Source organism: Equus przewalskii, chromosome 24 (genome assembly GCF_037783145.1).
Source record: "Equus przewalskii isolate Varuska chromosome 24, EquPr2, whole genome shotgun sequence".
NCBI lineage: Eukaryota > Metazoa > Chordata > Mammalia > Perissodactyla > Equidae > Equus > Equus przewalskii.
This window is the reverse complement of record NC_091854.1, coordinates 14,049,455-14,064,825: the sequence shown is the minus strand read 5'-3', so window position 1 is coordinate 14,064,825 and position 15,371 is coordinate 14,049,455. Positions and strand designations below refer to the sequence as shown.

General features: G+C 42.6%; 1 protein-coding gene across 10 annotated transcripts in view; it reads right to left on the bottom strand.

Annotated features, from left to right (window-relative positions):
* Nucleotides 1–15,371, bottom strand: part of MCOLN2 (mucolipin TRP cation channel 2) — a 49,523-nt gene that overhangs the window by 13,452 nt on the left and 20,700 nt on the right. For all 10 annotated transcript variants that reach the window (XM_070592761.1, XM_008538177.2, XM_008538176.2 and 7 more), the window contains exons 3-8: nucleotides 12,995–13,168; nucleotides 10,941–11,094; nucleotides 4,688–4,772; nucleotides 4,487–4,583; nucleotides 2,900–2,999; nucleotides 615–727 (exon numbers count right to left, since the gene is read on the bottom strand). In XM_070592761.1, the coding sequence (XP_070448862.1) occupies nucleotides 615–727; nucleotides 2,900–2,999; nucleotides 4,487–4,583; nucleotides 4,688–4,772; nucleotides 10,941–11,094; nucleotides 12,995–13,168 (723 nt within the window). The remainder of the gene's footprint in view (nucleotides 1–614; nucleotides 728–2,899; nucleotides 3,000–4,486; nucleotides 4,584–4,687; nucleotides 4,773–10,940; nucleotides 11,095–12,994; nucleotides 13,169–15,371) is intronic.

Here is a 15,371-nt window from a genome sequence, read left to right as displayed (position 1 = left end):
AAAATAGAAGGTAGACTATTGCTCCACAAATGGTATTCTGATGGCTTTCTCTTCCTCCTGGCCCCAGTCTGCACAGACACACACGCCATAAACCAGAATAAGATTTGTGGAGAGCTGGAGTATATATTCCCAAGAGCCCTGGGGGTAAAAAGGTAAAATGAAACTCGGAGGAGAATTTTTAAACTATTTAAAAAATAGAATTAAGTATTTTATGCTTCATTATAACCCATTTGCCATGCCTCCCTGTCAAAATGAACTCTGATTTGAAGATAAAAGAAGAAACCCACACATGCTATTACTCTGTTCTTAAGATAAGCCTGATTTTAAAAGGATCTCATTTATGCTAGCATTCAAAAGCTTCCGAGGTCACCACTGTGCACCTGTGCTTGTTAGCTCGGCTTAAGTAGGGTAATTCTCTGATCCTGCCTGTCGTGTGGGAGCCTCCACTCACCCCCACACCGCAGGGTGACTAATGCCTCACAGGAGGGCCATCGCTCAAAGGCATTCAGTCAAGGGCTCCAGAAAGGGCAAGATGACCAGTCAGGGGTCCACTGTTTCGAAAAACTGAGGATGGAAGCCAAGAGGGGAGGGGGAACACTCGAACACACTCTTACCTTTCGTAACTTTAGAGCTAGAACAATGGATCTCGTGCACAGAATAAGAGATGCCAAGCAAATCACAATGACAAATGCATCAAACACCAGGATATACTGGGTATTTTTCTGAACTGAGGAACAAAAACAGAATGCAATTGTTAAACACGCCTTACCTGGGAATAATTTCCAAACAAAATGGCAGCCTGGAAAGAAGTTGAAATGATGAAAGCTTAAACATCAGCAACAAATCACGCTGCATTCATTCAAAAGTCCACACATAAGGGAAAACAGTCCCTGATGTTGAGTTATACATTTAAGAACATATAAACTCTTAATAAATGTCCTAAAATGTATTTATAAATATTTACTGTAGAACAGAATTCAACAGAAGCTGGTCCATTTGGGCTCCATTCAAAAGAGGCAAAACTACTTGACATATTCTAAGTTCTTTCACATAAAAGCTCAAACATCAAGGTCTCTATCAGTGAGGGAACAAACTAAAACTCCACCACTCAGAATCCCCATTTCTGCTTCTCAACCTTACTGAGCACTTTCTTAGCAAAGAGTGCCAATGCAATGAGCTTCTCCTGCACCTGGAGAAAACAACCCCTAGGCAGAGAAAAGCCTGAGGGCAAGTGTATGGAGGTGAATGAACCTGAGAACTTCTTGGAAATACTGCAAGGATCCCACCAGATGTCACCCTTGCTTCTGTCCCACTTCCCCTCTCTCCTCTTGCCCAGGGCAATCAATTTTCCAGACAGCTTCATAAACAGAAGAAAAACAAATCTATTTCCCAAGCTGGTTTCCAAACTTCAGCTTTTTAAGGCTTTCACATCACATCATTTTGTTTTCCACCTGTCTTCTTCCAGTGACAGAATCTGGTTTCTTAGGACACAGCTCTGGGAGAAATGTACAAAAGTCAGTATTTCTACTCAGTGGTCCGTGTGGTTTGCGTTTCTCCGCACTGGCCACAGGGGGTGCCAGAGCTCCTTGCTCTGCCACAGGGAACAGCAGCTCCCCATGCTCTGAGGAGGCCTGTGGGGAGGAAGGAAACCGGGTTCTGGCAATATCTGACTAACTCATTCGGTCACAATCACTGTTCCAAACCACATTTCATATGTGACAAAGGTGAGCTTTTTTCACATAAAATAGCTGCAACCTATACTTGGACTTGGAAAATATGCATCTGATCTGTGTGTTTCTGTGGGAGACAGTGTGTGCCCACTGGGGAAGAGTAACCACTTTTTAACGGAAACCAAAACTGTCTATGCTGATCAGAGGCTTGAGTTAGTTACCGGAAAGGGTGAAACCAAAACTTCAGAATCATCAGGACATATTATACAGCTGAAAAGCAACAGTCCACAGATCAAATCCAGTTTAAAACAAATCTAAAATTATTAGGAACCACAGGTATTTCACATTTTATTTTGTTCTAATAATCTGGTCAAAGGCAAATCCAGATAAACAAAACTTGCAAATTGAAAAATCCTGACCACCCATCATTAACACCATCCCAACCCCTCTGTGAGAGCAGGTTCTGTGTAGCCCATTTTACACTGTGGAGTAAGATGTGTTTTCCGAGTGATGAGTGAGTAAATGACCCAGTGTCCGCTCAGGCTGCTTTCCGGGCTCTGAAGGCCTTCACCCCACTCCATTGTCAAAGGCTCAGTGTACCTTCTCCAAAAATAATTCCAAGATCTTATTTCCCACTCCGCCGCAGTCAAAATTAGCCTTTGCTTACTTTATCCTCATCCCTTTTGTAGCTCCACCACTTATCCTACCCGTGACATATTAGAGAGTCTCCAAGCACGTCAGTCTCCTCATTAAGGAGTTTTCTTTCTTTTCCAGAGTACCTGGCAATGAGGATGTGACAACTCCTGTTCTCAGTGCTTTGCTTTACATACCAATTCATTTAATACTCCACATTCTGGAAAGTAAAGTACTGTTATTACTCTCAGTTTGCAGAGAAAGATACTGAAACAGAGAGAGGTTAAGTAATTTGTCCAAGGTCACAGGTAGAGTAAACAGAACCAAGACCCAAAGTCAGGTAGTCTAACTCCAGAAGCTGTTCTGAACCACTGGGCCACACTGCCCTCAGAGGTGTGTAATCAATATTTACTGAATCGGACAAAAATGCAAGGCTTTGGGGGTCTGCTATATAGAATTGAAGTCTCAAAATGTGGTTTTCTGGAGCTCTTTCTTCCCACTGCCACCCAAATAGAGCATTTAAACACCCTAAATCCCAAAAGAAAATGTTAAAAATCATCCGTAATCCATAATGGGCAAGCATGTAAGATACTTACTAGATCCAGATATGTTCAAGTCTTTACATTCTTCGATGTGAGCATCACTGTCAAAATAGATTTTGATTTTGCCACTGTGAGCTCTATTGTCAAAGGTAATCTGGAGAGACAAAGGTTTGGAGAGTGTGACTTGAGAGATCACCTCCACTTAAAATATCAATGGCATCCCAACAGCATGCTGATCCAAAATGAATTATACTGATGAAAATGTCCTCATCTCCTGATTCTTTCACAGCTTTCTATTATTAACAGAAAATATGGTCCAAAGGGTGAATCTGCATTCGGGTTCAGAGAAATCTTAGACTAAAAACATAACCAGTTCCAGGAACAAAAATGAGAATTCATCAGCCTTTGACAAGAGAACACAACCACAGTGATCTTGTTTATTACACTGAATGGAATTTAAAGCATTTGCTTCAATTTATCCTTTGAGTATGAAAGTCTAGGATTTTACTAGGCTGGAAATTCTTTTTCTTTTTTTCTAAAGATTTTATTTTTCCTTTTTCTCCCAAAGCCCCCCGGTACATAGTTGCATATATTTAGTTGTGGGTCCTTCCAGCCATGGCACACGGGACGCTGCCCCAGCATGGCCGATGAGCAGCTCCATGTCCGCGCCCAGGACTCCAAACTAGTGAAACCCTGGGCTGCCGAAGCAAAGCGTGCGAACCCAACCACTCGGCCATGGGGCCGGCCCCTGGAAATTCTTTTCCTATTTGCTTCAAGTGCTACATATAATGCTTTCAGAAATGACAAGCATTACTCCGAGGCTGCAGGCTGAATTTAAGATTTCCAAATGCCCTCAATCTTCCACATTGTTTCAACCATTCGAAGTGGAAGTGATAGATGCTGAGTATTTTAGGCTTTGAGAGAAGTATTTTAGGGGCTTTCCTGGGGGAAAATGAGACCTCAGCACCGAGCTAGCGGCGGGGTTAGTGGTGGTTTAGTCATAGGCGTTAAGTATAGAAATGAGGCCTGTGTGGTTTAACTCTTGAACCTCTGGTTTGGTCACAGTGACATTCCTGCATCACACAGCGTGTGGCTTGTGTTTAGAGATGCTCAGTGCTTGTGGATTTCATCATAGATCACCTGCACATGCGGCTCTCCAAGCCCTTTGCCTGTGAAGTTCACAAAAGTGAGCAGTCTCTTCCACACACGCCCCCTCGCAAAAGCAAGGAAGCCACAGTGGACCCTCTATAGATGGGCCTCCAGATCCAGGGGGCGGTCTCTGCCTCGAGGTTTCAAAACATCTGCTACAACATTTGCAAGACCTTCCTTCGAAAGTGAGAATAACATTGTAGACACTTAAAACACTTATCATAAACTTTTTTTCTAATGTATTAGGAGAGCAGGAGGTCAAAGCCAATTTTGAAAACCCCTCTTTTCATCCCAGAAATCTAGTTTTAAAACGTTGGAAAGAGCTTGCTTCATTTTCAGAGGTAATGGTCTCTGGATCAACAATGCTATAGAAATGTCACTAAAACTGTTTTAAACACAACTGCACATCCACAGGCTGATGTGTTTTATACTCCACATCTACAGAAGGAGAAGAGAAACATAATAAAAGGGGGCTTAGTAACAGACACTTGCCGTATTCTGAAAGATGTAACAGTCCGGTAACTCTCGGAAGTGAATCGTCTGTAGATCAATGCCTTTGAGGTGAAAGGAGATTTCAACTTGTAAGAGCCTGAATAAAAAATATTACAAGGTATAAATTGTCACAGTCTTATACCATCCTACTCTGCTTTCCCCATCCCTGTCTCCTAGAAAATAAGACTTAAAAACATTTACCGATAAAATTCCAGTCTGAAGAATGATGAGTTCTTCCAGTCCTGAGGGTTCTTGGAGAGGGCCTGAAGGTCTATGTGGAGACAGTCTAAGGCAATGAAAGAAAACAGTGATGGTTTCAGGCAAGGATCAGATGCTGAAACTACTGGGCCAAAGAGCGATGAGGAGCAGGATACTTACAAATTGCCAAAGGATCTCCCAACAGAATATTTGCTATTCACAACAGGAAGCCCAGGAACTTTACAGTGGAGAACCCAGCAGATACCACCCTAACCAAGTGATCAGAGTTAACATCACCAGTAATGAGATAAACAGACATCATGTACCTCCTGAAATAACGTACCACTTGAGTGGTATTCCTGCCCAAAATGCATAGCCTCAATCTAGTTATAAAGAAACAGAAAAACCCAAGTGAGGGACATTCTACTCTCCAAAAATGTCAAGGACATTAAAAAAAACAAAGTCAAGGAATTTATTTTGCTCCAGATTAAATGAGACTAAAGAGACATGATAACTAAACGCAATATGGGATCCTGGACTGGGGAGGCTAGGAGCATTTCTTTTGCTATAAACATTAGGACAACTGATGAAAAGTGAATAGGATTTGTAGACTGTAGTATTGCAGTGTTCATTCATGCTCTTGAGCACGTGCAGTAGTTATGTAGGAGAATGCTCTTGTTTCGGGGAGATGCACACTCAGCGATTTAGAGGCAAAGAGAGAGCGTGTCTGCACCTCGTTCTCACACAGTTCAGGAGAAATGTGTATACTGGGAAGAAGGACAGAGCAAATGTGGTAAAACGTAAGCATTTAGGAAATGGAGGGTATACGAGGAAATCTTTCTGCTACTTTGCAACTTTTCTGTTAAGTCTGACACTTTTTCAAAATAAAAAATAAAGAAAAGGAAAGGAGTTTAAGTTATACGCAAGTAAAAACAAATTATGAGCTGTAAACTATAAAAGAATGATTCAAGAGTCTTGTCTAAAAATTAGTCTCATGACTGTGCAGCCCAACACCTTGGCAGGACTCCGAGGAAGTCTAGAGACCGTGAAAGCCTTTTGTGGTCAACGCCTTTCCAGGTCACAGAGCCCTGATGACAGAACTGGTGTGAGGCCAGCCTCGCTCGTCCAGGCTGTGCTGCCCCTTTGTGCTGCCCTTGAAATGGAAAAGTCAGGGCCTGCTGCAGTGCCTGACACTCAGTGGGTGCTCAAGAATCTGGGTGACTCAATGGCTATTTCTTTGAGACTCTTGTCCCACAGTTGCAGCTCAACCAGAGGATCAGGCCTTGGAGAGCAGGAGCATAACTGTGCTGTGTGTTGTTAAACACCACTGCCTAGCACACAGCTGGCACGCAAAACATGTAAGACACACCTACATTAGCTAAAAACTAGGTGTTCCTGGGCCAAAAACGAGGACATGGAGCTGAATGGACAACTCCACAGGCACAGTATTGAAGAAAGGCAGGTGTCAGAAGGGGTGCCTCTGTGTGTTTGGCAAATGGACTGTTAATGTCAAGAAACAACTCAAGGTTGGTTTTCCTGACTGGACCTTGACTGGTAAAGTGAGGGATTTTAACTGAAAGAAACTCGTTTTCTACAGAAAAAGACTGAAAATGATAAAAATAGCAAAGACACACAGGGCACTTACTCTCTGCCAGGCACTGTGCAACCGCCTTTATATGCTCTCTCACTTAACATATTGTCCTGTTTAATCCCCAAAGCAACCTTGTGAGATGGGCACTATTGTTGCCATTTTACAGATGGACAAACCAAGGCATGGAGAGGCCAAGAAAATTCCTCAACGTCACACAGCTAGGTGGTGGCAAATCAGAATTTAAATCTACACGTGCTCAGTTCCAGCCTGAGCTCTTCACCAGTACACTGATGAGGCTGACCTCTGGGCGCCTATTTCACAACATCAAAAGATCCAGGCTCCCTACCCTACTCATTCATTTATTCAGTAAACATTTGCTGAGAGCTTTTATGGGCTCATTGTGGTAGGCACTGAAGGTAAAGCAGTGAACCAGACAGACAAGGTGTGGAGCTCACACTGCAGTCTCAGAAATAAACCAAGAGTGAAAAATACATACAAGATGATTTCACAGTGGGAGAAGTACTTTGAAGATGGAGTGAAGGGATGGAGGACAGCTGGGCAGGGAGGCTGTACCTGGGGACGGGGGCTGGGAAAGGGCTCTCAGGGCTGGGGTGTTTGCACTGACACCTGAGGGAGGAGAGAGAAGCAGCTGTGGATAGATCCAGAGTGAGTGCTCCAGTGAAGCAAAGGCAGGCAGGAGCGAGCTCAGCTTGTTCATCAAACAAGGATGCTAGGACAGGGAAATGGCGGCAGGGCAAGGGGCTTGGAGAGGCAGGGGGTGACCAGCTCCTCTAGGGACTTGTGGGGTTTACTCCAAATGGAATGGGAGGGAAGCCGCTCACGGATTTTAAGCTAGGGATGATATGACCCGACTTACAAAAAATATCATTCCGGTCACTGTGGGGCAGGGCAGGGGTGGAGGAGTCAAGACTAGAAGGAGGGAGACCAGTCTTAACAAGAGGTGGCAGTGGCTTGGACTACAGCAGTGGCAATGGCAATGGAGAAATCAACAAATTCAAATTCGGGGCTTGAGCAGCTGGGGATATTATAGCGGGATATGAAAATATTGGTATTGTTTTCTGAGATGGGGAAGACTAAGAAGAAAGAGGTTGAGCCAGGGGTCGGGAGGGGGGAGGTTTGAAATGTTCTGTTTTGGACATGGCAGGTTTGAAATCGCTATGAGACATCACAGAGCGCTTGTCAAGCAGCCAAGTGAATACAGGAATCCAGAGTTCAGAGAGGAATTCAGCTCAGAGGTGTAAATCTGGGTGCAGAGAGGAGGGGCTGGACTTCTCAGAAGCTGAAAGCAGGGAGCCCCGGTGCTCAGGTGAGGCCTTAACTGTGGCCTCGCTCTGTGTTCTTTTGTAACACGAGGGTGAAAGGCAGTGGAGGGAAGCCGTGCCGGGAGCTTTGAAGACCTGGTGGCAAGATGAGCGTGTTCTGCTCTGGCACGCTTCTCCAGGAGGCATCAGCTGCCAGGGCACTGGGCGCAGGTGGGGAAGACCCTAGGGACAGCTGAGAGGAGCCAGGTGGGACAGAAGGGAGAGGCGAGTGCCTCTCCAGCTTTTGTAAGGGAGGGACGCTGATGGCCAGAGGTATCTAAGCCGGGAACAGGAGACACTGACGGCAGGTGGCAAGGGACAGTGGAAACTGGGTGAAGTCAGTAACAGAGAGGTCTGTGCACAGCCAAAGGCTTCATTCAGCTGGAGAGCACTGAACCAGGCCTCCAAAGTTTGTTAGGGCACATGAAGCACTTAGGGATCTGATTAAGATGCAAATTGGGATTCAGTATCTCCAGGGTGGGCCTGAGAGCCTGCATTTCTCACAAGCTCCCAGGTGATGCTCGTGTTACTGGACTGGAGTAGCAAAGCCCTACTATCACTAAATATTACATAACCTTGGCTCAGTCACCCAACTTGACTGAGCTCCAGTTTCTCAACTGCAAAATGAAGGCCAAACTGACGATATTTAAGGTCCTTCTACCTCTAACATTCTTATTCTAAGGTGACAACCAAAAAAAAAACACATTTGAACTAAACTGATCTGAGTAAATGACTAAATTCTTCGCCTGTATTTCATTCTCAATGTTTATTTTTTTCCCTTTTAAATGTCTCTAAAACAGATGAGTCTTTAAAAAAAAATTGATAGCATCTTAGATTCAGAGAAATATGACAGCATTTTTTAATTTTACACTATCTGAAAATTTGCCTTATAAAAGTCTATTTGGTTATTCAAATTTTGCAATTGTAATTATAGAGTTACACTTTATCTAAATACACATTCAGAACTCTCTAAAGTCTGGCTGCCCTTATGCTACAGTCATTGCTAATAAGGCCACCAAGCACCTGGTGGCAGCAAAACCTAAGAACTGAGATTTTTTTGAAAAGGATGGCAAAAGCCCTAAGCAAGACATCAAACCTCAGACAAAACAAAGCGATATTCAAGTAGCAGCCTCATCATTCAAATGAATTTCATTTATGGGGCAGACTACTCCAGCAAAGGAGACAAAAGGAGGGGGATTAGCTGTGTTCTGAAAACAACGGGGAAAATGATGAAATGGTCATAATGTCTCATGCTAAGGACATGTGGAAAGGAGAACATTAGAAATTCAAAATCTGTGTTAAAGAAAATGAAACACTGTATTAGAATGACAGCCGTCTAAATGTTATGAGAAAAAAAAAAAAAGGGCGGGGGTTGTTTTTTTTAACAAAAACAAAGAGTCCCCCCATGAGGCTAAATGGTAAAGCTCCAGGTCCAGAGGCAGGAGCGGGAGGATATGCCCAGAGCACGAAGTGAGGGAAACCCTGAGCTACACAATCAACCGTGCAACTAAACGTAAACCCAGTGGGAAGTGGGCGTGCAGAAAGATCTCTGCATTTAACACACCAAAGGATGCTTCTCTCAATAGTAAAGAAAATGCGCAGTTCATGAATAGGTAATCAGAACAGCTTCTGCTAATTCACCTACTTAAACTGTAATGCCACACCAATGAAGTCAAGCTCAATTCCTATTTCTATCCTCTTCAGGCTTCCTGCAATGCCTCCAAGAAAAGGAAGTCTAAAATCCAGTATCAACTATTTTAAGAATATTCTTTACATCTTTTGACTAGACATGTCAAAATGTTCTCTTTGACAAGTTATACTTAACAAGTCAAAAAATACAATTAACTTGCTTAAGCCATCTCTCTTAAAAAAGTCAAATTAATAAACATCTTCTCTCTATTTAGTTAAAAAGATTCCATATTCTGATAGAAAGGAAATGAACAAAGGCATCACTGTCCAATGGTCAGGGAATAAATCCTGCTTTCTGGCACTGCCTGTCCTGTGTAGCCACAGATATTGACTTTGGCCACATTTCTTTAATTGATTTTCCAAGAAAAATCAATTGAGGAAAACAACATATGAATCACCGGAAAATAGTCATATGATGCATCAGATTGAGTCGCACCTTTTTAAGAGGCCAAGTGGCCCGTGGCTTACTTGAAGCAGAAGGTCACCACACAAGCTTTCAGCTCCACCTATGGGGCACTCTGGGCACAGTAACAGAACGCCTGAGGAGGAGCACAGCTGACAGCCTCAGGAAGCAGATTCGGTGTGAAACAGCTTTAGCCCCTGCAGGCTGGCTCCCACAGAGATCCCAGGATAGCAGAAGCCTGCAGGGCAGTAAGACATGTGACATTGCAAGGCTCCTGGCCACAGGACCAAGCCACTGACACCTAGATAGTTTCTGAAAGCGACCAGGGCCCCTGTTGGTGCTGGCTTATGGGCTGCTTCTTTCAGAGTCAAGAGCAGGGGATATGTTTACTCCTAAAGAGATTCTAAGCAGGCAGCCTGTGGAAACAGAGTTAGGACCTCCATCTCATAGGTGTGTTCTCCTATTGCGTTACCGAGGCACCTTAAATTTGGATTACAGGAAATATGGTCAAATGAACTGTGTGACGCTCTCATTTTAATAAAACCATTCCAAATTTAAACTGCTACTCAGACTCCCACTTCTGAACTGTTAGCTACTTGAGGAGCCATGACTAATTAATCTTTGCAACCCCAGTACATGAAACAGTGAGTGCCTTGGGCACGGCAGATGTACACCAGAGGTTTGTTGAATGAATGATAAAATCCCTAGAGCCTTAAGTCAAAAACTTTACATATTGTGTGCTTTTAAATTCTTAATAGAACAGCAGAAAACAATTCTACTCAATTGGATGTTAACTTTTTGCCAAGTGATATCCTCAAAGAGAAAATGAGTTGCTTATCAAAATTCACCTTTGAAGATTATTAACATATTCTACAAATAATAAAGAGTATAAAGCATTTGGACACACATTATTTTGGTTAATAAATATAGACTTTTCTTTTTCCAAAAAGTCAAATTGCCCCCTCATAGAGGGAAAAACCTAGCAAAACAGGAAACACCTGTGCATTTACCCCAAAATCAACAATCTTGTGTTGTACCAAAGAGATCCACGAATGCTCCGTGGTCCTGTCACGATGGACCCGCGGTTTCCTGAGCCAAAGCCCTTTGCAGGCAAATGGTAAAAGCCACAAGTAGGTTAGCTGTCACGAAAGCACAGCTGTTTGTTCCATCTGGGCTGCCAGCACATGAGGGCATTCTTGCTCTTACCACAGTCGACGATAGAGGCATATAAGGAAATTATCACTCCATTACCTCTTTCAGTGTCACTGTCAATATTCAGCGTCTCATTAGAAGGAAACATGCTCCCTTTCTTGTAATGCTGCTTACAGACTTTTAAGCCAATTCTATTGTCTTCATTTTCTCCATAACCAAGGGTCCCCAGGGATATGTTCTTTAGATGATGATACTATTAAAAATAGATAAAAACACTTATGAGCTTTAAGAGTTTCATCAGAAGTTATAGAATACACTTTAAGCTCTCTTTTTTCTTGTGAGGAAGACTGGCCCTGAGCTAACCTCTGTTGCCAATCTTCCTCGTTTTGCTTGAGTAAGATTGTTGCTGAGCTAACATCCATGCCAATCTTCCTCTGTTTTATGTGGGATGCTGCCACAGCACAGCTTGACAAGTTGTGCTAGGTCTGCACCTGGGATCTGAACCCGCGAACCCTGGGCCGCCAAAGCAGAGTGTGCAAACTTAACCACTTTGCCACTGGGACAGCCCCTCGCTTTTAGCTCTTTTTTCTTGTTTATCTCATATCCTTCAACAGAACTCCCTGATGTAAAATATCACAAGGCAGTTTTCTCGAGTTGGACAGAAACACACTTACAGAACTCAAAACTGAAGTAAACGTGCTGACGTAGACTCCAGCCTCATTCAGCCAAAGCCTATTGCTGACCTTATAGCAGACACTGTCCCTTGCCCCCACCCCTCACCTTCCAAAGCCACACTGACCTCCAGGCAGTTCCCGAAGCTTGCCAGGCCTCAGGTCTTGATTCAGGTCTTGATTCCACATCAGCAAGGCCTTCCCTTTCCACCCAATGCAAATTGCCAACATCCATGGGCAGTGCACAGGCAGCACCAGGCACTCCCAGTCCTCGCCCTGCCGTATTCCACAGCAGCCATCACTTCCGGACATGCCCCTGCAGACCCAAGCCCTCCACACCCCCAGCTTGCATTCGCATGACTCACGTTAGCTCATATTAACTCACATTCACACGATGTGACCATTCGCCTCTCTGCACTAACAGGGCTCAACTAGCCCCATCTTCATAACATGACTTTATTATTCCAGGAAACTTTTGCCCAGGAACATAAAAGTTGCAAATAACGGTATTGTTTATTTCAGGAACATCCAAAAAGCTCATTTAAACAGATAACCACTTTGAAGATTTAGTCTAATAACTCCAAGACTCTTTGAAACCACTCTCCCCACAAACCCTCACTTGTGTGTCCACCAGTCCTAAACTATTATCTCACGATCTTTACCCAATTCCAATCGAGCACCCCTCACATTGAAAGACCTGCCTTAAAACAGACTTCAGAACTATATCTGGATTTTGCCCTCTCCACCCAAGGAACCGCGGGGAATGGTCAAGGAGCAGCTCCCTGACTGCTATCAGCAGTAAGCTCAGTATTGCTTATCAACTTGTTTTTTTGGTGGTGTTTTCAGGGAGTCAGCATTCAGTACTATACATCTCACTTCTTTCCACTGGCCTGGCTCTCCCCTCCAGAATTCAGTTCTATAAGAACAGGGTTTTTGTCTGTTTCATTCACACTATATCTCCAATGTGTAGAACAGTAGCTGGTACATACTAGGTACCCAAGTATTTATTGAATGAATGAATGAAAGAGAAAAAATAACAATTTCTCTCCCCTAAATGCTTTCTTCAGGCCCATCAATCTGGTTTCTCAATACCTGCCTATATCGAGATCCTACTCAATATTCTTAAGATTCGGCTAGGCTTATAACTGCTAAGACATCAAAATTGAGACTACAATCTTAGATTTGGCATCTCATTCATCAAACCTTCTGAGATTATAAATCTCCTCTTGGCTATTTGATCTGGGGTAATCTCCCAAAGTAGTAGGTGTGAAGGGATAAATAAAATACATAAATCTTACAGAAAAATTTTAAATAGGCAAACTCTGCTGTGTATAAATATAGCTACAGAAATAGCAAACAATTTTTGGCAGAGTGTGCAAAATTTTTTAGAATATTTTAATATATGTATAACTATTTTTGCTGAGACCACCAAGTCAAGTATCATACTCTTAAAGTATAGGTCCTTCACAACAAAACACTTGCCTGATTAATAGCAAAAAAGATGCTCTCATAGACGTCCTCTTGAGTATATACACTGTAGCTGTAGTCATCTTCATCTATGCCAGAATATCCTTTCAAAAACAAGTGCTTAAAAGCAACAGTGTTTTCTTCTTTGAAAGCAACCACCAACTGGTTACTTAAACCAAAACGAACAAGCTAGAAAAGAAAATCAAATAGGAACATATGACTTTTACCATCTACCAGGGGAGGCAAATGCCTTCTAACTATCGTCAGCCCTTATCTGTAAACATCAGCAAGAAAAATCTCACTGTTTTGGTTTTTACTAATCACATTAATGTCAAAATACAAGTCCCAAAGGAGAATAACATCATTGAGCTACATCAGGAATTCGAAATAGCATGAAATTAGAAGAAATTACCACTCCCAATGACTTACTGGCCTTGAATGAAGAGAAGGAGAAGAAGGAACTCAAATCAGTTAAGTCTGAATCTATTTTTCTTATACTTAGATTTCAAATTAATTGTTTTAAAACTTGATGTACATAGTAAAGCAAGAAGTCATGTTTTACTGATTTAGCATTTAAAAATATAAGTATTTTTTAAAATCACAACTTTGTTTTGCCTATAGCTTTTAAGAATGTTTTGAAAAGTGGCCTACATAATACTTACTCCAGCTAAGAGGTAATAATTGTCAAAGGAATTCAATTACTCCAGCTCTGGAGGAACTCATAGCAGATTCACACCCAAGAGGTTCCCCCTCCAAGAGCTCCAGCATCAAAGCAGCAGAAAGAATAACAGGGCTCGCTTTAGCTATGTGACGTCAAACCCGTTCATTGTCACCACGCACCTACCTCCTCGTGATCAAACTCCTATTTATTCCCCCTTACATGGTGTCCAGCACAAGGCGAGGCAGGAGGGAAATACTTCCCCAGGAGTGACTGTATGCCTCTGCCCTGAAGTTTTCTTCTTGGGATTCAGGCACTAACTGTTTACCCAAAAAACCCAGGAAATTACACACAGCTACACACGAAATTAACCTCTCTCTCTCACATACACACACAAACTCACATGCACGCTTTCACGCTCATACACTCTCACATGTTCTCTCACAGTATCTCTCACACACTCTCTCATGCACACTCTTACACACTCTCCTACACAGTCTCATGCATATTCCCTCCCACACACACTCCCTCATACGTGCATGCACTCTCTCTCACATACACACTTTTTTTTAATCTTGTTTTATTTTTTTAATTCTTTTTTTATTATTGCAGTAATATTGGGTTATATTATAAAACTTTCAGGTGTACATCATAATATATTTCAAATTCTGTGTAGATTACATCATATTCACCACCCAAAGACTAATTACCGTCCATCACCACACACATGTTGCTAATCACTCCTTTCACCCTCCTCCCTCCCCCCTTCCCCTCTGGTAACCGCCAATCCAATCTCTGTTGCTATGTGTTTGTTTGCCCTGGTTTCTACCGTCTACTTATGAGTGAGATCATATGGTATTTGACTTTCTCCCTCTTACTTATTTCACTTAGCGTAATACCCTCAAGGTCCAGCCATGTTGTTACGAATGGCCAGATTTCATCATTTCTTATGGCTGAGTAGTATTCCATTGTTTATATATAGCACATCTTCTTTATCCATTCGTCCCTTTAGGGGTGCCTAGGTTGCTTCCAAGTCTTGACTATTGTGAATAACTCTGTGATGAACATAGGGGTGCATCTATCTTTATGCGTTAGTGTTTTCAAGTTCTTTGGATAAATACTCAGCAGTGGGATAGCTGGATCATATGTTAGATCTATTCTTAATTTTCTGAGGGTACTCCATACTGCTTTCTGTAGCGACTGCACCAGTTGGCACTCCCACCAGCAGTGTATGAGGGTTCTCTTCTCTCCACATCCTTGCCAACACTGGTTGTTTCCTGTCTTGTTAATTATAGCCATTCTGATGGGAGTGAAGTGATATCTCCTTGTAGTTTTGATTTGCATTTCCCTGATAGTTAATGATGTTAAACATGTTTTCATGTGTCTGTTGGCCATACGTATATCTTCTTTGGAGAAATCTCTGTTCAGATCTTTTGCCCATTTTTTAATTGGGTTGTTGGTTTTTTTATTGTTGAGACATATGAGTGTGCATGCACTCTCACACATACACACACTCTTTCTCACACACACACACACACAGTGGTAGCAGAGAAGTCAAACCTCTAGAGCCCTGTTCCCCACACCCTTCCCCATCTACTCACTTTATCTCCTCACCTGTTATAAAACAATGGGAATCCAGTTTGCCCCAAATCTTCACTACTAAGTCACCAAAACAATTTGAGACTCTGTTTCATCATGTGTCAAATCAGCAAGTTCAACTAGATGATCCTGACA